We start from the raw sequence: 23,499 nt of genomic DNA, 5'->3' as shown, positions 1-23,499 counted from the left end.
TTTTCAATGGCATCTGAAATGGGGAATTCTTTCCAAAAGGCTTTCCATTTCTTTTGCCCAGATCCATCAGAGGAATCACTATCTACAGCAGCAACAGCCTTATCAAACGTATTTCTTAAATAATAAGACTGGAAAATCAAAATTATTCCTTGATCCATGAGCTGCAGAATGGGCATTGCTGTGTTCACAGGCATGAAAACAAGACTAATCTTTTTGTACATCTTCACCAGAGCTCTTGGGTGACTAGGAACACTGTCAATTAGAAGGGATCTCCTGAGCAGTAGGTCTCAACAGTGGGCTTAAAATTAAGCCCACTGAAAACACATCAGCTGTCATCCAGGCTTTGTTGTTTTATTTACAGAGCAAAAGCAGACTAGATACAGCAAGATTCTTAAGGACCCTAGGATTTTTTAAATGGTAAATGAACACTGACCTCAACTTAAAGACAGCAGCTGCATCACCCCCTAACAAGAAAGCCTCTCCTTTCAATTCCTTCCAAGCTAGGAATTGACTTGTCTCTAGCTATGAAAGTCCTAGGTGACATCTCCCAATAGGAAGCTGTTTCTTCTACAACGAATATCTGTTGTTTAGCATAGCCACCTTCATCAATGATATTAGTTACATCTTCTGGATAACTTGCTGCAGCTTGTACATCAGCACTTGTTTAATCTTGCACATTTATGTTATGGAGATGACCTCTTTGCTTGAATCTCATAAAGTGATCTCTGTTAGCTTCAAACTTTTCTTCTGCAGTTTCCTCATCTCTCTCAGCCTTCACAGAGTTGAAAAGAGTTAGGGCAGTGCTCTGGATTAGGCTCTGGCCTAAGGGAATGTTGTGGCTGGTTTAATCTTCTATCCACAACTTTCTCCACAACATCAATAGGGCTGTTTGGCTTTCTTATCATTTGTGTGTTCACTGGAGTAGCACTTTTAATTTCCTTTAAGCACTTTTCCTTTGCATTCACAACTTGGCTAAGTGTTACAAGCGGCCCAGCTCTTGGTCTATGTCAGCTTTTGACATGCCTTCCTCCCTAAACTTAATCATTTCTAGCTTTTGATTAAAGTGAGAGAGATGCAACTTTCCTTTCCCTTGAACACTCAGGGGCCATTGTAGGTTTATTAATTGGCTTGGTTTCATATTGTTGTGTCTCAGGCAATAGGAAGACCAAAGGAAGAGAGGGGAGAGACTGGGGAAGGGCTTCTCAGTTTTCATGCATATTTATAAACATGTTCACACTAATAAGTGGTTTTCCCAAGTCTCTCTTGGAGCAGTCAGAACACTACACAACACTGATCAATGAAGTTCACCATCTTATATGGGTGGAGTTGGGGGTGCTCAAAAACACTTGCAATAGTAACACCAATGATCACTGATCACAAATTGCAATGACAGACATAATAATAATGAAAACATTTGAAATGTTGAGAGAATCAACAAAATGTGACACAGAGGCATGAAGTGAACACATGCTGTTGGCAAAATGGAGCTGATCAACTTGATTGATATGGGTTGTCATAAACCTTCTATTTGTAAAAATTTATTTTCTGTGAAGCATAATAAAGCAAAGCACAATAAAATGAAGTGAGCCTGTATGTTCAATGTAGATTTTTAGAAAAATCACTTGCTTGTTATTTTTCAGGCATTCTTTTGTATGCCAAACCCAAAGAATTAACATAAAAGATAAGGTATCTATAAAGCAGATGGTGAGTCTTCTACAAAAGAGATTTACTGCCCAGAATGCCCGGCTATCAGCATGACAAAACAATTTTGATAGTATCTACTCTTGAGAGAACCACAATTCTTATTTCTAGAATAAAGCTTTCCACTTCACAGTGACCCCGGGAAGCTTCAATACATTCAATGAAGGTGGAGAAAACATCCCTTGAGTGAGACCTTCCAAATATTCCACCTCTTCCTATGATTCTTTGTGACCTAAGGCTTTTAGAAAATATTCTTTCTATTCTTATTAAAGTGCAAAAGTCTAGTTCTTCCAGAAGAGTATAATTCACTACAAATACCAAATTCATCATTTGAAAATAATTCCCTCCATCTAAATATTCACTATAGAGTGTTAAATTTGGAAAACACATCTGAAAAATTCCTGCCTATATTGTGATCATTTTTGCTGCCACTTGAGAGGTGATGGCTGTCTTTGTTTTTTATTTAACACTTAAGTTGTTCCTCTTACATTTTAAGAAAATGTGGCTTTCTCAGTTTTTCCATAATATGTAGCTATTGTTTTCAGTAATACAAAATCTTCACAAAAGATTGCAAAAGTATTTAATGTTAGCATAAAGATATACACATAGGCATCTATATAGCTATATACACAGATCCTGAATTTTTAAAATGTATTAAGACATGCATTCCAGTAGAAGCATCTTAATACCCCAGGTTAGGGAAACCCTTTATTTTCATCTGCAGTCTCACAGGTGTATTAATTAGAAGTCAAGGTGGAGAACTGTAAATAGCACAGAATTCCATCTTTGAAAACTGTAGACTGTGATGAGAAAATTTATGGTTTTAAAATGGAATAGCTCTCAGCTCTTTTGCCTGAAAGGATAATTCGAATTGGGCATTTGTATTTACACACCCATTTGAAAGGTACAAATATTAAACTTTTTTTTTAATCTCTCAGGAATTAGTTTTACCTAGATTTTGAAATGAAAGCTGCAAACATGATGACAAATTATATCAAAAGATTTGGGGTCTAGTTTGTTAAAGAAATTGGCAGTAATTACGATGAATCCACCCTGCAGGACCCATAAGATTTCCTCCTTATGAGTTTCCTGACCCCACCACCCCCCACCCCCAAACCTCAACATTAGGATGTGTAACTACCTGCTAGAACTTCTGGACATCACTACTGACTTGGAATAAATGCTTACCATTTACCCAACATTCTCCAGCCATTTTCTTTTATTTAGTACTGAAATTTACTAGACTGATAGGCAAAACAGGAGCTATTGGAAATGCCACCTACTTTCTGATTGGCAAGGTATTTGTTGACATACTCTTCCCAGTTTTCATGCATATTTACAAACATGTTCACAGAAATAAGTTGTTCTCCCAACCGTGTATTTCCTTGTCACAGATTACCCTCTTAGCATGACTTCAGGAAAAAACTGCTTTGGAAAAATCCATATAATCCTTTTTTTTTTTTAGCCCTCTCCCTTTTAGAGGTTAAAATAACTGAATGAAAATGTATAAAAATATTTTTAAACAAAAGGTATAATCAATCAATAATTTTCTTTGCCCTCTTAGCGTCTTATAGTCCCTCTCGTTCTAGGACATAGGTGAACAACAATAGAACATTCTCCATGCATTCTGCAGGCTTTTATTCTTTTTCTTATTACTTATTGCATTAACACTATAATGTAAAATAATTTTAGAAGAATCCTTAACCCTTTCTCTCACTTTTAATTCCAACTGCCAAAGTGAAAATGAATGGATTGCCACATTCCTCTAATTCTTCCCCCTCTTTCTACTCATTTCTAACTTTATTCCTTATGTCTAAGAAGGGGATTCATAGAGGAGGATTCTACAGTCTCCCCTGCAATATCTGAAATGAAGTAAGGGAATTCAAATTATTTAAATGCTTTGTTATTTAGGCTTTAAAAAAGATCTCTTACACATTGCTTGAAAATGTTTCTTAATATTTAATATTGCTGAATTAAAGACATAAGCTGATTTTTTTTATTTGTTTTGTTTTTAAAGGCCACTTTGGCTCTTTGTTGAGGTTTTGAATTGCCAGTTGTCATTTCAGTATTTTTTGTATAAAGTTATTTATCAATTCCAGGAGAATGAGTTTGAAATTAGTCCTAGATTTCAAACTGATGTGTCTCTGGGGAAATTACTTATGTTGTCAGTACCTTTGATATTTCACCGTTTCTACACAACTATGTCTATTGATTTAACAGTCCTCTAGAAATTGTCACAGAAACCTCCCTGCTGTCCTGGAAACTGTCCTACTGATTGCTGTGTCATGGAAACTGTTCTACTGTGTACTGTGAACTGTCCTACTGTGTACTATCCTACAGTCCTACTATGTACTGTGAACTGTCCTATTGTGTACTATCCTACTGTGTAGTGTGCATTGTGAACTGTCCTACTGTGAACTGTCCTAAACTGTCCTACTGTGTACTATTGTCCTACCAGTGTCATGGAAACTTTGATTGCTGTGCTGCTCTGATAGCTGGATGCTTGGCATTAACTGAAATTGTCATGGCCCATCTCTGCTTCCTCCTGCCACTGCTCTCTGCTCACAGGAGGCTACTTCTCTCAATGCTCGGTTATTGCTAAACCAGAACTCTCAGGAACGCTAACAGCACATAGACCTTTAATACAACTGACTGCAGCACATTTAAGAGTGATGGGCTGAATTAACAGCATCTGCAGTGACCTGGATAAGATTGGAGACTATTGTTCTAAGTGAAGTAACTCAGGAATGGAAAACCGAACATTACATGTTCTTACTGACATGTGGGAGCTAAGCTATAAGGATGCAAAGGCATAAGAATGATACAATGGACTTTGGGAGATTCTGGGGAAAAGTGCGAGGGGGGCAAGGGATACAAGACTACAAATATGGTACAGTGTGTACTGCTCAGGTGATGGGCACACCAAAATCTCACCGATCACCACTAAAGAACTTATGTAACCAAACACCACCTGCACCCCAATAACTTATGGAAAAATAATTTTTAAAGAAGAGTGATGGGCAATAGTGAACTGGCTACTAATATCATCTCTCCCTTCCTCTCTCTCCCCAGCATCTAATATGAAGTAGTATTCTTTCATTTACAAGGAATATCTATAAGCGGTCAGTCAACTTATTTTTATATACCCTCCTTCCTATCCTTCCCGATTTTAAAATAATTGTACAATGTCTACCTTATCAGAATATACTGTCACACTGTCTCTGCCATCATTTGGAATAAGATCTACAGGCAAACACATCCTGAATGCTCACCACCAGTCATTTTATCAGTGTCTTTACAGTAACATTGCTTGTCTAAAGTTTGTTCATCACTGGAGTCTCTGAGAAGAAATATTCTCTGGATTTAGGGAGTTTATTTTATTTTGTTGTGCCTGTTTCTCTTTATGCTTCAAAGTCATTTTGGCTGTGTGTAAAATTCTTGGCTCATATTTTCTTTACTTCATTACCTTAAATAACATTGTCTTCTGACAAGGTATTGCTGTTGAAAAGTTTGATAATCAAATTTGCCTTATAAGTGATTTAATATCTATTTTATTTACTGAGATGCCCAAATAATATTATTTTCTTTTTTCAAAAAGTCCAATAACTTAACTATTTGGTATTGGTTATACTGGATCAATTTTCTTAAGTGGGTGGTGGGCTGCTTAAATACATACATTTTCTGTTTAAAGTTTTCCTTAGAGCATATGTATTTAAATGCATATTTAAAGCATATATATTTTTATTATTCCACCTTCCCACTTTTTTTTCTCAAAGATTTATATTATACGTGTGCTGAATTTTTTTTTAAAGATAGGGTCTCACTCTGTCACCCAGGCTGGAGCATAGTTCACTGCAACCTCAAACTCCTGGACTCAAACAATCATCCTGCCTCAGCCTCCTGAGTACCTAGGACTACAGACATGTATCACTGAACTTGGGTAATGTTTACATTTTTCTGTAGAGATGAGGGTCTTGCTTTGTTGCCTAAGCTGGCCTCAAACTCCTGGATTCATGTGATCCTTCCACCTTGGCCTCCCAAAGTGCTGGGATTACAGGTGTGAGCCATGCACCTGGCCTATATTACATCTTCTTTACCTTTCATCTATATCTGTATTTTCTCTCACACCTCTGTCTTCATTTCCTCTGATTTTAAAAATTTTGTTGATTTCCAGCTTGTTTTCTTAAAGCATTATCTTTTACATTTATTTACTCTGTACTGCTTCTAGCACAGTTTTTATTTCTAATATATTTTAATCCTTTATTTCTAAATTCCATAAGTTCCATCTCATCTCCTTTCAAGTCATTCTACTTTTTCTACACATCTCAAGTTGAGTTTTTCAAATTGTGATTTATGTTGATCTTCAAACTTCCATTATTTCTTTAATTTCATTTAGCTCATTTTGAAATATTAGGCTACAGATTTCACCTGTTTTATAGGCCTTTTTGATAGGTATTCATTATTCATAGGGAAGGCAGTCTGATCTTAATCTCTTTTCTCATGAAACATTGTATGGGATTTAATTGCTTTTTCTTTTCTCTTGGTCATTTTCAAGTGAAATGAGTCAGCCAGGATTTCCTCTAGCTTCATGCTCCCAAGCTCCCCATCTGCTGTATTCACAAAGTGATACAAAAATAGTCAGATTTTTCTGAGATCTGCCTACTCTGTATTTCGTCCCATCTTCATCTTCACTTTTATTTTGACCTCCTCTTTCCTTTTCACCTTTTTTTTTTTTTTTTTTTTTTTTTTTTCCAACTCAGCTTAGACTTTACTCTGAGCACTTTTTGTTTCCAGAGCCGGGTTTTGCCTTAGAAAGAAACTTTAGTTTCTAACTTCTCAGAGTTCATAGAGCTCATAATATTTCAATGCTCAGTCCCCTGCACTCACCAGCAAATGCAAATCCACTAGATCTGTTCCCTCCCACCCGAGTCTCACCTGCTGTCCTGAGACACCCACTTCATTTTCCAGTGAGTACTTTGGACAATTTTGTAGGTTTTCTGTTATTTGGCTATCAAGTGGCCCCATTACTTTCCCTCACAAATGCTGATATCACACAGGTTTTGAAACTGTTGATGCTTGGTCCTATTCATATTTGGGATTTGTGACGATCTCCTGTCACCTAATCATGGGGTTTTAAGTTTTGCTGTTCAAATTTTTTTACTCTTTTGGGGTGGGATTGAGGGAGATTCAAAGTACATGTTTACTAAGTGCATATGTACTAATGAACTTATTTTGTAAGTGCTATTTCCATTCCAAAAAGTCCTGGATAAGGTCCCATTTAACCCATAATAACAGATGTACCAATATGCTCTGGGACAGGGTTTCCACCCAGTAAAGAGTATTAATCTATTATTTGAGCTATCTAATTGGATCAAACTTACAGCACAATGTGTTATAAAGTTTGTGTGCCCCCAAAGTCATAAGTTGGACCCCAAATTCCCAATATAATGGTATTTGGGGGTGAAATTTTGGGGAGGTAATTGGGTTTAGATGAGGTCATGAGGATAGAGTCCTTATGATAAAATTAGTGTCCTTAGGAAGAGAGATACCAGAGAGCTGTGCACGTGCTCTATGCCACGTGAGGACACAGTGAGAAGACAGCTGTCTGCAAGCCAGGAAGAGAGCCCTCACTAGGATCCACATTAGCTGACGCCTTGACCTTGAACTTTCCAGCCGCTAGAACTTTGAGCAATACATTTCAGTTGTTTAAGCCACCCAGTCTATGGTAGTTGGCTATAGCAGTCTGAGCTGACTAAGAAACAGTCAGTCAGTCATTAAGTTAGTGATAAAAATGATAAACTGAAAAAAAAATACCATTGACTGAAGACTTCCTAGATATCTAACAGAAACTGAGAATAAAAGATTACCACTCCCACTGTGAAGAGTTAAATAACTATTTTGACACCACTGGACAAGTGAAGGTGACCAGGGAGAAATGCCATTAAAAGTAATATCTAATAACAAAGACACCTTTATTAAAAAAAAAAAACACTGTCATCTTTACTTACTTTGTCACAGAAGACCTTGATCTGGCAATAAGCTCTATGAATGGGTTTATTGCTACGATTGTTATAACTGTATGTGTCAATCTGAATCATCAAAGGAAGTCCTTTCACCCCTTTTTGGGAGGAGAAATCTGTACTCAAGCAATTCACAGTGATGAAAATCTGAGGAAAGGAAAAAAAAAAAAGTTCACAAGTCACCATAAAAAGAATGTACAACAAATGCATAAACCTTAGACTTTAAGTCAAAACACTAAACAACCCCGTAAGGACAACTGAAGAATATTTTAATGTTCTTTTCACATAAAAATATGCTGAGCATAAAACATATAATTTATAATTACACATTATTTTTTAAATCTGCTTTCATATTTAATCTTGAAATAGGTCACTTAAATTACTTTCCTGGAAGCATATCAGCCAAGTCTTACTTATTTTTTAAATATGCATAAGTGGCCTGAGTAAAACACTGTTTCCTCAGTACATCAAAGCTACCACTTTTAATAGTTATAGCAGTTATTCTAATCTCTGACCTGTGGAATATAAAGAAAAAATCAGACAGCACCTTCCTTTGCACATTATTGCATTGAAACCTAGTTATTTGTTTGCATATCTATCTTTCTTCCTTGATTATAAAGCATGCAATTTGAGACCACCTATTATTTTTGTACTGGTACCTAGTGCCTGGAGGAAAATAAGCATTCAATAAACATTAGATGAGTGAATCACTGAGTTTATCTGCAGAAAGCCTACTAAAATGGGAGTCAAATGCCCCAGGTTTTAGCCCCAGCTGTAACATCAACCAGCTAAAAAACTTTACTCAAGTCACGTAATGTCTTCAGATTTCATTTTTCCCTTTAGGATCGCTCCCTGCAGGACAAAATATAGATACCAATATACTTCCATGTTAGCGAAAAGTAAAAGAGGAGCTGGTAAAAGTAAGATCTGAAACAGGGGAGGGAAGGTGTAGTGAAGGCATCAACATCCTCACCTTACAGCACAGGGACATCAAGAGACACAAGGGAAACCACATGAATTCCAAAAAATGGAAACTGGAGGAAATTCATAAGATTATAGTACTGACCAACAAAAGAACTAAAAATAATTTTATTATAAAATATTGGTAAGAAGAGAGGGAGGAGTGTAAATAGCTAAATTTCTACTCATTTTACATAGTGGGTGGCAGACCACTGATACTATTTAAAAGTGATTTATCGTGGAGTTGAGGTATAAGTGTAGCACACAGATTTACGTGGTAACTACAGTGATGATTAAGAGGTGGTTTGTGGGGAGATCCAGGCACACTCTCTTATACTCTTGGTACGATTTTCACTTGATGCCACATGTATTATTTTTATTTAAAATGTTAAATTATTCATTGCTTTAAAATTGTACAATTATGTATTCTGAAAACTATGTCATTAGATGTACTATTTAACACTTGTCTTATTTGATTCCCTGGGTTTTCCATTCACCTTGAAGCCTTGGACCTGAAGTTCCTCACATCACAGCAACACTATGGAGAGCAGCTTTGTAGGATGCAAAGCCATGAGAAACGGGCTGCATATTAAAGGTCTTTCAGCCAGGTGCAGTGGACCACGCCTGTAATCCCAGCACCTTGGGCAACCAAAGCATGGGGGTTGCCTGAGCTCAGGAGTTTGAAACCAGGATGGGCAACACAGTGAGATCTCATTTCTACAAAAAGGTTAAAAATTAGCCGGGTGGTGCACGCCTGTAGTCCCAGCTACTTGGGAGGCTGAGATGGGTGGATTGCTTGAGCCTGGGAGGTCGAGGCTGCAGTGAGCTGAGATCGTGCCACTCCACTCCAGCTTGGGTGACAGAGCGAGATCCTGTCTCAAAATAAATGAATAAAATAAAGGCGTTTTGAATTTTTGATCTAACTACTAGACCCAATCTAGTTCATTTCAAACCCAATGCCTGCAGGCTTCTGGCAATCCAGGCATCTCACTTTTAGTGCTACATCTCTATAAACCTCATTTTTATTTTATTTGTGAGGTCCTCAACTGGCACTGAGGAATGTCTTAGTAGGGTGCCACATCCATAGCAGTCAGGCCAGGTGACAGGGCTTAGTGACAGGCTGATCACAGCAACCCTGTGCCCTGACCCCTGGGCTCTCACACTTCCAACCACTGTCTGAAAACAAGTGCTCACCGACAATCTAATTCTGCCAACAAATCTAGCAACCTATGGTACAACATGAGGATCATCAGTAATAAAACTGTACTGTAGATGGGAAGTCAGGGGAAAAAGAAAAAGTGTACTGTATATGGATTCCATGCTAAATGAGTAGATTTTAGCTGCTCTTGCCAAAAACAGAAATGGGTAACTATGTGAGAAGATGGATATTAGATGATAGATAAAGTATCTCCAGGTATTCCATAACATCATGTTTATATCTTAAATATATATCATTAAAAGTTGCTTTAAAAAATAAAGATAATCTAACTACCGATACATTCATTTTCTTCATTCATTTCTTTAATTCATGTTTTCAGTCTGTAAACTTCCACACAAGCCCACAATGTGTGAAACACAACATTAGATACAGGGCTTAGAAAAGAAACCCAAACCTCTGCCTCAGGGAGCTGACGGTCCAAGAGGGAGACAGATGAGTGATCCAGCAATGACCAATGGAGAGTGGTCTTCTGTGTTGTGTGCAGAGAGGCAGGTGTGTACAGAGTCCCCAGGAAGACAAAACAGAGCCCCGGGCCTGGAGAACACTAGTGAAATACAAACCCACACATTCACTGGACTTAGAGCAGGGGCCTGACAAGGACTGAGAAACAGTAAAGAAAAAGAGAGTGACTAAAGATGCAAATGTCAGGTGATTCAGAGGAACTGGGTGATAGAGACTACTAAGAAAGAACACACAGGCTGGGTGGCTCAGGCCTGTAATCCCAGCGCTCTGAGAGGCTGAGGTGGGTGGATCACTGGACATCAGGAGTTCGAGACCAGCCTGACCAACATGGTAAAACTTCATCTCTACTAAAAATAAAAATAAAAATTCGCCAGGGTGGTGGAGGGCATCTGTAAACCCAGCTACTCTGGAGGTTGAGGCAGAAGAATCTCTTGAACCTGGGAGGTGGAGGTTGTAGTGAGCCGAGGTAGTGCCATTGCCCTCCAGCCTGGACAACAAGAGCAAAACTCTGTCATGGGAGGGGAGGGGAGGGGGAGGGAGAGAAAAGGGAAGGGAGGGGGAAAGGACAGGACATGCTGTATCTGATTCTCCTACCGATTTTCCATGACAAAAGTATTTTGCCCACTACAGTCACACAGACAGAAAGTGCTGTCTACTGTCCCTAGAGAAGGCCTAATAGCAGGGAATTTTTATTTAAGTCATTCACGCAAGAAATATTTTTGAAGTGCCTACCAACCTCCTGGGGCTGTGCTAGGCGCTAGCATAGATGCACTAGTTATGGTTCCTGGGATCACAGAAGTCAGAGGGAAAATTGAGAGAGAACGTATGGTGGTGCTCTAAAGATTACAACAGCTTCATCAAACACTAACCTTTAGGTTAACAAAAAAAAAAAAAAAAAAAAAGGATACTTTTCTGAGAACACCTGAAAGATATCTTGGCTGAATGTACCAACGCAGTTATGTGTCAGCAAAGCAAATGATCACTCTGGTGAGCTATGCCGCTGTTCATCATTCTGGCCATGTGCTTCATAGAGATCTTCCTGCTGGTGGCCATAATATACAAGAGTCTTAACACGGACTGGTTGTTTTCCACTCCCTCATAAAGCCTGTCTAGAACTACAGGAGCCAGAGGAGAAAAGTGTTCTGCTGAATATTTCCTAAGCTATTAAGATTCATGGTTGGCTCACTGATTTAACCACATGTCACTCACAGTGGACACACACTCAGACAGGCAGGAAGCAGTATTAAGTGTGGCCTTATCAGCTCGTCTCAACTAAGAGCCAAAGTGATGGATTGTGAATATTTACAAGGGCCATTTAAGTGGGACAGACCCACTAGACCCACTGAAATAACTGCTTAGTGGTAATATACTACAATACATAGACTAAATTTTCCCTGGAGAAGTTATAAAAACCAGCCACCCAGGAGAGATGGTCTTTAAAGGTCAAATAAGCTACCACACATCAGACTCAACTGGGAGACACTTGGTCTAGGTTCTCTCAATAGAGAGAAGTCTTTAGAAGAAGCTCTAATGGGCTCTCTCTGATTCAAGGCCTCCTAATTCCATTAAAAGTAAACAACACAAGAATCTGCTTTTTCTGCTACATTGTGTTGTCAGCTCCCAGGGAACTTAAAAGGCGGGGTTGGCATTGTTTTCCTTTTGCCCAGCTGCCTGACCCACTAGCAAAGCACAGTTTCAGGGCCTGATGGTATCAATTATAGTCTCGCTATACTGCACTCAAAACCCAAATGGTTGAACTTTAACTGAAATTGGGGGTGGGGAGGAGTATTGGGAAGTCATAGAAGGACATTAACTAAAACCCTGGCTTGGAAACTGATAAGCATTCATTTGTTTCATCTTGCAAACCCAACCATATCTCAGCTCTAAGCACAGCAGGCAAATGTGAAAGCAAATTACTTGGAAGTACATCTACAAAGCACTTGTTTGTAAATATGTATTAGAGAGGCTTAAGAAAAAGGTATAATTTCCTCTACCAAATGTTCATCCAAATGTCAAGCACAGAAAGTTATTTTTTACTTTGGTGGAAGCCTTGATTATGTAAAGAGTGTATAAATGCCATAAACAATCTATCTGTCTCCCAAGTGTTAAGAAAGTTACGAATGCTCATATAATATTTTTTAAACCTCGCTTGTTTTTCTATAATGCTAATAGCACATAATTTATTTTTTAAGAACGAATTCATTAGATCAGGTGTATTCAGGAAGACAATAGACAAATTTTAATTTTGTCATCAGTTCAAAGATTGATTCAGATAGAAAGATTGTTTCTAAATGTGCCAAGATCTTTTACAGAAATAGAAGTAGTCTCATGACAAAAGACTTCAAAAAAAAAGAAGTCATTTGTTTCATATGAATTGCAATTCCCATTTTGTGGATTCTACCCAAGACAAGTGACTTTGCTGAAATTGTAATACCCCTCACCTGTACAGGATGCATGCAGTAAGCTTTATTAAAATAAACAGAAATCAATGAGCTTTAGAATTGCCACATTAACTTGGTTATTAACTCCTAAGCCTTTTTCTGAGAGCTTTCTATTAAAATAAATGGGTCTACCTTTGAATCAGAAAGCAATTTGGGATTCAAAACATTGTTAACGTCTGTGATGTGGTACGATGTATTTATTTTTCTCTTTAAACAATTGTATTTTGCATTTTTAAGATGTTTCTCTTTAAAGACTGAGAAAGCTACTTATTTCCTGATACTTGAGACTGGGGGGAACAGAAATCTTTTCCAAGCAATTGCACACGATGTCTCTAAATTACAGGTACAAGGTATACATCAAGAAATATTCATTTTAACACTAGAACACATTTTTCTTTTACAAACAATATATAACTATATAAATGTGCTCTTGCCAGTTTCTCTACTCTGTTCTTTTCTTGGTTTTTAGAGTTTTTACAGATGGCTTTCTCACATTTTACCTTTCTTCTTCCATTTTGATAGGATTTGTGTGCAGATGCAAGGCCAAACTGAGACAGAAGACAGACTAAAAGTAGATAATATGAAAATGTGAAATCTCAGCTTTGGGCATCCATCCATTTGTTTTACACATGGATTCATCAGATAGTCATTTGATGTCTTCTCTCTGTGCCTGACATGGTGCTGGGAGATGGGAACACAGGGTGCAAGGCAGAACACCCACCCTCAGGGAGTTTGCCATTTTGCTGAGGATATAAGAAATGCCTAGATTTCATAAAACGTACAATTACATAGCACTTTCAGGAAGTACTTTATTCAAATTGTTATTTCATTTCTTTCTTCCTGATCATCTATTTCTTTCCTTTCTCCCCTCCATTCCGCGGGTGTGTACGTACACACAGATGCACACCTGCGGACTCACATACCCTGCCATAGTTCCCCGTATTCTTTCAGTGCTCAATTGTTGGTTGTTCTCCTTTCAAGCCTTGGCTGCCTGCTGTGCCCTCTGCCTCCTGTGCTGTCCCAGCAGATCATCACACCGCCAGCTCCTCCTTCTCACTCAGATTCAGTCCAGTGACAACTCTCAGAAATACCTGCCTTGACTATCCCATGTCACCCCTCTTCCTCCTCTTCCCAACCCCTTGGCCCATGACCTGTGGCAGAGTCTGTCCAATTTTTCTTTTCTCTTCATAGCACATACAATTATTTGAATTTATCTTATTACTTATTTGTTTACTGTTTAATTATCTGCTCCACGAGGCTGAAAAGCCCTTAAGAGGAGGGTACTTGTCTGCCTCAAGCTCACTCCATTCCTAGTACTAAGCCCATGGTAGACAGTCAACAAATATTTATCCAATAACTTAAGAGAAGACAAATTGTTTTTCTAAATACAACTTTATCTATGTTTTTGGTTTCATAAGCAATACCTCCTAAGAGCTGAGATTAATATGAGTAGTTAAAGTCAGTTTAATATCGCGGATTTAGCTGCTCTAACCAGAAGTTATCTATCAACAATCATAAATTGAGCATCAACTATATATTCAGCATGAATATCTTAATCTCTCTCTCTCTCTCTCTCTCTCTCTCTCTCTCTCTCTCTCTCTCTCCATCCATCCACGCTATGAAGATGCCATATATAGAGGCCACGGGAAATACAGAAGTCTACATATAGCAGGGAACTGCCCTAAAGGAAAAGGTGGGTATCCAACAGTATTCACTGTTGTGGAAATTGTATAATTAGATATTAAATTGAATACACCAGACTTTGCTTGCTTTAAGAAGTAAGGGAGAAGGCCAGGTGTGGTTCCTCACACCTATAATCCCAGTACTTTGGGAGACCAAGGTGGGTGGATCACCTGAGGTCAGGAGTTCGAGACCAGCCTGGCCAATATGGTAAAACCCATCTCTACTAAAAATACAAAAATTAGCCGGGCGTGGTGGTACATGCCTGTAATCCCAGATACTGGGGAGGCTAAGGCAGGAGAATTGCTTGAACATGGGAAGCAGAGGTTTTAGTGAGCTGAGAATGCGCCACTGCAATCCAGCGTGGGTGACAAAGCGAGACTCCATCGAAAGAGGGAGGAGGAGGAGGAAGAAGAGAAGTAGTAATAGTTAGTAGTTGTAGTGGAGGAGGAAGGAGGAGGAGGAGGAGGAGGAGGGAGCTCAACGAAGTAACCGGGGAAGACTTCCTGTAGGAGTCTTACAACAGGAGAAAGAGAGATGGAAGGGAAAGAAAGAGCATGGTGGCTCTGAAAATACGGAGAGATCACCCTAATGGGAAAGGAGGGTTTATATCTGGAAGGTGAGGAACGAACCTGAAAGGCGGTAGGTGGTGAGGAAAGAGGCAAACCAAGATGCTTTGATCACCGTTATCCAGTAACAAGCACTGAATGAGGCCAAGTATACATCACTGAGGCCGAGGCAGATAGAGCTGTGGCCACAACCTCCAACATCCAAGTTACAGAGAGGACGGGAGAATGAGAACTGAGAAAAGGCTATTGTGTTCAGTAGTGGAGAGCATCCATGCTCTTTCCAGAGGCCAGAGCAATGGAAGGGAGGAGAGGAAGGTGATTGCTGGGCAAGTGAGACAGGCCAAGGAGACGGAGCAGCAGCACCTCAGCTGAGGGAGGGATGGGAGCAGTGGGAGCAGGCAGCTGGCCAAGCAGAGGTGCGCTTCTGAGATGAAGGAGGTGTCCACACGCAAGAGATGAGGTAAGTAAGAGGCTGCGGAGAGGAGTGGCTGTGGGACCCAAGAGCCTCAGAAGCAGGGGATAGAGGAGATCAACTCACAAGTGAAGTTTCGTGAGAGGAAGAAAGCGCTTTCTCTGAAGCTTGAGGGTGAGGTGATGTGACAGTGAGACAGCAAAAGAACTAACATAAGTAACTCTATTTTTGTTTAAGGGGTCTTTACCCATTCCTGCACATAGGCAAGGATGATTTTAGAGCACTGACATAATACGCAAAAACAGCAGTCATGTAGCTTTTAAAACTAAGCCTGGGAAGTATGTAAACAACTATGTGTGTTTTGCTAACGATTTTTAGGAGCATTGTGACCTGACCAAGGACAAGGAAATTCCCAGGGATCTCAACCCCTCCTTGTCCTCCTACCCCTGACATCAGAAGAGCTTAAGGTTTGTACTGACTTAAGATGGTACCTTAGAACGTTAGCTCTAAGGTACGGTTATGTTGGCTTTCTAAATAAACCTGCTTTTCCTTCCACCAACCTTTGTCTCTTGAGTCTGGCTTTCAAGTGGTGAGAAGCCAAACTCAGGTTCGATTATAATGAGAGGAAAGCACAGCCAGAAAAACATCTGCCAAGAGGCTCAAACAGTGTCCCTGGTGCAAACCCTCACACTGCAGCCTTGGACTCACTGTCTGACCTTTCTGGGCCTTATTTAAATAGGAATAACAATCCCTACCTTGGTACTGTGACACTTAAATGAGATCATTTTTTAAACTGTAGTGTCATGAAAATCTAAAGAATTTTACTATCATCAGCATTATCTCTCTCCTTTCAGACACCCAGTCTCTCAGCTGGTCCTGTTCTTGAAATCCAAGCCCTCACCCCCATGGCAGAGTCAACACAGCCCTCTCCATTTTACCTTCCTAAATGCTCCTGTCTGGAGGACTTCCTTAGCCCGCCCAGGGTCCCCCAGTTCAAGCCCTCCTTCCTGTAAGATTACTACTTCCTCCCACAATTGTTACTTTCCAACTGGATTCTCTCCCAGGGGATTTTGTGAAGCTAACTTCAGATGATCCAAAAGTTCTATTAGTTATGATTTGCATTAATGGAACTAACATTTAATTAAGGAGAATTCATTTAAAAACATTACATCTCTCTTTCCAGAGCACTTTGGAAGAGGTTGAGTCCCAGGTATTGCTGGGGAGAGCACAGGGAAGTCTCTCAGGCAGAAACCTTCACTGCTCTTTGAACTGCCACAGCTTCTCCTGCTCTGCTGTCACTTGAACAGATATTACGCAATGTCAAAAGTCTCCCTCATACACAAGCAGCACAGGAGTGTGAGGGAGACTTTTGACACTGCATAACCAAGAGATTAGGCTGCTTGGTGAAATCATGAGCTTACAGGCAGAAGAATAATTTTTTTTTTTTTTTTTTTTTTTTGAGACAGTCTCGCTTTGTTGCCCAGGCTGGAATGCAGTGGTGCAATCTTGGCTCACTGCAGACTCCACCTATTGGGTTGAAGCGACTCTTCTGCCTCAGCCTCCCACATAGCTGGAACTACAGGTGAGCGTCACCATGCTCAGCTAATTTTTGTATTTTTAGTTGAGACAGCTTTCACCATATTGACCAGGATGGTCTCAATCTCCTGACCTCATGATCTGCCCGCCTAAGCCTCCCAAAGTGCTGGGATTACGGGAGTGAGCCACCATGCCCGGCGTAGAAGAATTTAAGAACAGACTGAAAGATTCATTCACTCGACTTTTTAACATTTGTCATGTGAAGCTTTTTCTATTCATGTTTAATACTTAAAACTTGTTTTGAGCTTTTAATACCTGAATATGGTACAAAATCCAAAAGGCACAAAAGGATAACTGCAAAAATTATCTCCCTTCCTTGTTCCCCAGCCAACCAACAATTTCTTGAGTATCCTTCTAGAAACATGTTATGCAAATACAAATACACATCATTTCCTATTTTACACAAATAGTAGCATAAAATGCATACAGGTCTGCATCTTGCTTTTTCCACTTAACAATAAAGTCTGAAGATGGTTTTCCCTCTCTCTTTAAAAAAAGCATGAAATATGGAATGACAATTTCTTCAACATTAGATTGTTTACGGACTTCCCCTCCCATAAACAATGCTGCAATGAACGCCTTTCTATGTGGCTTTTGTTCACATGCATATGTATAAATTACTGGCATGTATAAAATTACTTCTGAAATTGCTTTCTTCAAATCAAGGGCAGCCTTCTCAGCAGCATCTTTATAACAGGTGTCTCCTAATTTAGTGTGCATCAGAACTGCCAGGAGGCCTGGCTGCAACACAGGTTACAGGGCCTCAGCCCCAGAGTTTCTCATTCAGTGGGCCTGCGTTGGGAGACACAAGCATTTGTACTTCTAACAATCTCCCAAGTCAACATTGTTGCTGCTTGTTGAGGACCACAGTTTGGACAACCACTGCCTAAACCATTGGACTTTGTCGGCCCTCTCCCTGTCCTCTTCGTCCCCCTTCTCCTTCCTTCCTTCCCCTTTCTTCTCTGCTCTTACTCACCACCCCATCCTTCTCTGGCTCCTCTTCCTCACATTTTCTACATGGAGAGGGTCTGAGTCCCATCCTTGATCCTGTTTTGCCCACTCTCCAATTCTCTCCACAGCAGTATCATCCTTTCTCGTGACTTCTATCATCCCCTCTTTACAACTAACACTAACTTCCCTCCTGAGTGCCACACTCTCCTGAATGGCACAGTGCCCTATCTCCTTGTGCTTTCCAGGTTCTGCACCTCTGGACACCCCTTTGCTCCCCACCACATGCTCTTCTTCCAACTTCCTCATGTCAAAGTCCATCTGACCCTGAAGACACATCTTACACCCTATGTCCTTCCTTGTGTCTTCCTGATCCCGCAGAAAGAGGACCATCTACATGCTGAAGTACTTAGAAGAGAGTGTCGTGTGTGTGTGTGTGTGTGTGTGTGTGTGTGAGAGAGAGAGAGAGAGAGAGAGAGAGAGAGAGAGAGACAGAGACAGAGACAGAGACAGACACAGAGAGAGAAGATATAAAGCAAATCTGGCAAAATATGAACAGTGAGTCAATGCAGGTGAAGGGTAAGTGGTGTTAAATGTATTTGTCTTTCAACTTTTCACTTGAAATTTTAAAAAATAAAATGTAGAAAAATAAAACATAGAATTACCTCTCTTCAGACCTCTTCTAGCACTTTTTCTCCCATAGAGTCACTGTCACTTACCTACCTTGGGTCACAGTTATTTACATGTGTGTCTCAGTGCCTAGCGTAGTCCGAACATTCTCTGAATGCGGGGATTCTGCCTGACTTGTTCAGGACCCTCCGCCGCCTGGCCCACTGCCTGATACGCAGTGGGTGTGCTGCTTCACAGGAATGATTGTTCCCTCGTCAGAAATAATAAAGGAGGCATTAATTACTACTAGGTCCTCCCAACACAAAAAGATGCCGTGGAATGAACAAATGCTTCAGAACCAGACAGCCCAAGATGAGAATTCCAGCTCTACCATGCACTAGCTGTGTAACCTCAGGTAAGTGAGCTAACTTTTCTGGGCTTCAAATTCCTCATTAACTTCAAATTCAAGTTAAATAGAAACTGCTATTCACCTAAAAATATGAATACTGCATAATGTATATAGAGTGCTTGGCAGAGTGTCTGGTATATGGTAATCACTGAACAAATATTAGTCATTGTGTACACATGTACAATCATTTTATGAAACCCAAGTATGCAATCTAATTCTCTGCACTATACAGTAGTTCGTACATGTTACTTACAGGGTCCTAAGCAAAATTCAGTCCAGAAACCACGGATACTTCACATTCTAACAAAGATCTAGACATTGATATCTTTGGTGAGATGCCTTCCAAAGATTATTCCTTTTATATATGAATTAACTCTAGGTTTATAGCTTTTCCTAATATCCGCTGCCTTATAAAACTGGAACAAAGGCACGGCTTTGTTTAAGTTCAATACCAAAGACTCCAGCAAATGTTTACCTTTCTCTTTTAAGGCTTCCTTTACCCACACCACACCTCAGCAAATACATAAAAATGCCATTTGCCCTGCTTTACAGTGTGCAATTCAACCTTTCAAGACCCGTCCCAGGAGTGTCCCCCAACCCTATTTTTACTTTTGAGACCACAGGACATATTCTATAATATTCTGTAATTTTTCACAAGATCGCCTGTCTAAAATCAGCCAATACATTAATTTAGGCCAAAAATGGAATATAACTTTTCTTAATCATGAATATCTACCAGCCCCATATCATCCCAGACTGTCTTGTAAGCAGAAAGAGAACTCCCCAGCAGAAAGCACTGGGCTGCTGAGGGGTGCGGGGTGGGAAATAAGCAAGGTCATGAACCCACAGGGAACTCGGGAGTGCAGTGTCCTTTGGACAGTCCTTTGGTTTCCATTTTCATCCTGAAAAATAGTGTTCACACATCTTCCCTTCTTTGGTATCCAGCAGTGGAGTTCAGCAGAACAAGGATGCTGTCCATTTAGGAACAGCCCTTTGGAAAGCATGATTCATTAAGACCACCAAAACCTTAATTTTCAAAAGAGCTGTGCTTGGCACAATAGAGGCCCAATAAAAACAGATTAACTAGTTTAGACCACAAGAACTGGAAGAGAGATAGAGGGAAGGGGGAAAGGAGAAAAATAACACATTTGAGACAACTTAATGGATTTGCCATGATTTGGTACCGAATACAAGCCAGACTTTCAATTAGCATAACCTTATTTTTCGCCCAAAGACACTAAATAATTTGCAGCGTACAAGAAGTCAGAACACCTATGTTTTCTCCAATTTACTGCCTTTTCATAAGCCATGGCCAAAGCCCTACAGTTCACCATCTTATCTTTTAAGCTACTAAAATTGAGATAATGAGGACACAGAGCTCTTTTTCCTTCCTAGTTGCAACTGATGGAGCAGAAAGCTAGGCTTGGCTTGCTGACCTTGAAAAGACAACACTGGAAAGAGAAAAGGACCCACACAGTGAGAGAAAGACGACAGCTAAAATTTCTATGGAAACAGTAAGTCAGCCTTTATGATGGCTTTAGTCACGTCTCACAACATGAAGCCAGTCACTGTAGTCACCAAGACCTGGGCCACATCAAAGGCACCCTTAAGTCTGGGGCAGCTTTGAGGCAGTGCTGGGACATTAAATCAATTTCATTTTCTCCCTTAAAAATGCATTTACAAATATAGATGAGAACATTTTACTTTCCATTCGTACTTTTAGTTTGCTCTAAGCCAGCCAACTCACCCTAGCACATCCCTGTTTACCTCCCTGAGACTGGCTCCCAGTTCTTAGATGATATCTCCTTGGTATTAAAGCAAAATCCAACAGGAAGGCAATGGGGCAAAACTATTAATGCAAATAGGGCCCAGAGGAAATACCAACATGTCTCCTCACCTCACATTTCCCACACTTTCAAAAATTACATGCACACTTCTTTTGTAAATCTAATGCATTTGAAGCATCCAAAGAGACCCAAGATTAGAGGAATCTCTTTATGGAAGGAACACTGGCGTATGTGTAAGTAGTCACTTCCAATTACCACCCTGGTAAATGTGAGGATTTGTTTGTTGAATTTCTTAGTTGCACATGCAGAGTGAAGGGTTACTGTATGCCTCCTGCAAGCTTCATCTTCTCTGATCATAATCCTCATTCCTGCTTTGGAAATTTTTTAGTGCTGCGCTTCTGGCTTGGTTTTGAAAAAAAAAAAGCAAGGAATCACATCCACTACTCATAACAGAAAAAATATAATAAAGAAAGGTGCACAGAGATCATGTAAATGAATAAAAATTAAATTCAGGATGCCAGGGAAAGGAGCTAGAGAGAGATGGGGGAAATGAAGAATAAATGTGTAAAGGTGCAGAAAAGAAAACACTGATATGTCTCAGCATTGTAACTGAAAGCATGCAGTGATCTTTGGAGTGAGGTAAGAATTAGGCAGAGGAGCTCACTAGTATTAGGCTAATCAGCGTGCACAGGCTCTGTTGAAGAGTGCAAGGAATTTTCACTCCCACATCACTTCTGGTCAATGATATGTATGATATGGACAGGTGATGTACTTAATGAGGAATTTGAAGCCCAGAAAAGTTAACTAGCGTTACTTCAGCTTGTACAGCTAGTGCACGGTAGAGCTGGAATTCTAACCTTGGCTGTCTGATTCTGAAGCATGTGCTCTTTCCATGACACCTTTTTGTGTTGGGAGGACCTAGTAGTAATATTTCCTTCATTATCTCTGACCAGGGAACAAGCAGCACACCCACTGCATATCAGGCACTGGGCCAGGTGGCGGGTTCTGAATAAACAAGTCAGGTAGAATCCATGGATAGGGACAGTTCTATGTGCTGGAAGTGCTGGAGCAGCAGGACCATCTTTGTGGGCAGGAGAAACTGAGGACAGGGCAGGTGGTGAAAGCAGGATGGCCTGATTGAACTGCTTTGCTCAAGAAAACGGGGTCAGCCATTCATTTTCTTTCTTTCTGGATGCACAAGGGTTGTACCCTATAGATTGCTTGAAGAAGGAAAATCATAGCTTGCTTTGACTTAAAACAAATTTCAGATTTCTCTCTATTGGAATAGTCAGCAGCATGGACTCTGGACTCAGAGGGTCCTGGGTTCTAAATTCACTTGTTCCATTTGCCCAATCCTGCAGGGCCTGATATGTTGAGAGGTAATATTTAGTGGAATCAGAATCTAAGAGGCACAAGAAGATTATCCATGATGTTTCTTAGCCTCTCTGCTCCTTTTCCCACCTCCGTCGGGTCTCAGCCTTGCCCACCTCCAATCTCATTAGGAAAATTTGTTAACAGAGATAAAAACAGATGCTTTACATGTCCTTGGCTCTTTCTAAAACTGCAACAACTTCCTGTCTAGAAGGTCCTCCCCAATCCCAAAATTGCAGGAAGAACATTTGCTGATGATCTGACACAGCGGAAGGCTAGACAAACCAATACCCCTAAGTCCTTGCCGGCAACTCAATACACAGGGTGGCAGGAGGAATGGATAGACAATGTAATCACTCTGCTTCTGAAAACTGAGGTGCTGGGCTAGAAGGAAGCAAAGAATAACACTGGAAGCAAAGATCAGAGTTTCATGTTAATGAATTATAATCGACTTTTCTAAAAATCATAGCGATCAGAGGTAGCCTAGTAGTAGATTTGTCAGCATGATTATTTAGTGGGGATGGTAGTGACCATTTTGACTGAATTCTAAACTAAGGTCATTTTAAAAGGATTGCATGAAGAGCAATTTAAGAAAAAGATTCATGGAAAGAAGCCTTTTTTATCATATGTATTATAAACTACAGAAGGGTGAAGCATAGAGATGTGGAGAAATTGTTATGGTGTTCTAGTGAAAGGATGCAAAAAAGAAACTTGAAAGTCAGCACAAAGCACTAAGCAGCAACTTTAATGCTCAAGTAGTTCTCTGTGGTCACATGACAGAGGTCTTTGTAGCACATCAAGACTGATTTAATCTTAAAATCACTGTGGTCAGAGAAAAGAGCCTTGGACAAAAATAAGGGGCCCAGTTTCAAGACTCTCCTTAGAAATCTAGGAGAAAAGAAAGGCTGTAATTAGGCTTTGCTGCACTGTGTTCTGGGAGTGATGTCATCGCTTGGAGGAAGGCAGTGCTCAGTGCCAGGAATCTGAGCTCACAGCCCTTTAATAACTCAATAGGGTCTTGCGTGGGAATTCCTCATCTTAGGGATTAGTGACCAACAAATCTACTTCTTAGGTACCAGTGTTTGGGTAAGGAGAGAAAGAAAAATTAAACATTCTTGTAAATGGGAGTCATGTGAAAGAATATGGCACGGAAGTCCTCCCATTGAGATCATATGGATAGGATCTTAATCTAAGCGTATGCGCGTGCACGCACACACACACACACACACTTACTTCCCCTTGTTTCATAACTGAGAAAACTGAAGCTCAACAGGGGAATTCAAAAGTTGGCTCCTCAGGTGCCAGGGCTAGAATC

At 40.1% G+C, this 23,499-nt stretch overlaps 1 protein-coding gene across 5 annotated transcripts in view; it reads right to left on the bottom strand.

Moving 5' to 3' along the window:
* The window catches only part of GRHL2 (grainyhead like transcription factor 2), a 185,177-nt gene that overhangs the window by 44,489 nt on the left and 117,189 nt on the right, over nucleotides 1-23,499 (bottom strand). For all 5 annotated transcript variants that reach the window (XM_074386986.1, XM_003940680.4, XM_010351422.3 and 2 more), the window contains exon 9: nucleotides 7,710-7,868. In XM_074386986.1, coding sequence (XP_074243087.1) covers nucleotides 7,710-7,868 — 159 coding nt within the window. The remainder of the gene's footprint in view (nucleotides 1-7,709; nucleotides 7,869-23,499) is intronic.

This window comes from Saimiri boliviensis, chromosome 15, assembly GCF_048565385.1.
Source record: "Saimiri boliviensis isolate mSaiBol1 chromosome 15, mSaiBol1.pri, whole genome shotgun sequence".
In the NCBI taxonomy this organism is placed as follows: domain Eukaryota; kingdom Metazoa; phylum Chordata; class Mammalia; order Primates; family Cebidae; genus Saimiri; species Saimiri boliviensis.
The sequence above is the reverse complement of the archived record's forward strand: the minus strand, read 5'-3'. Positions and strand labels throughout refer to the sequence as shown.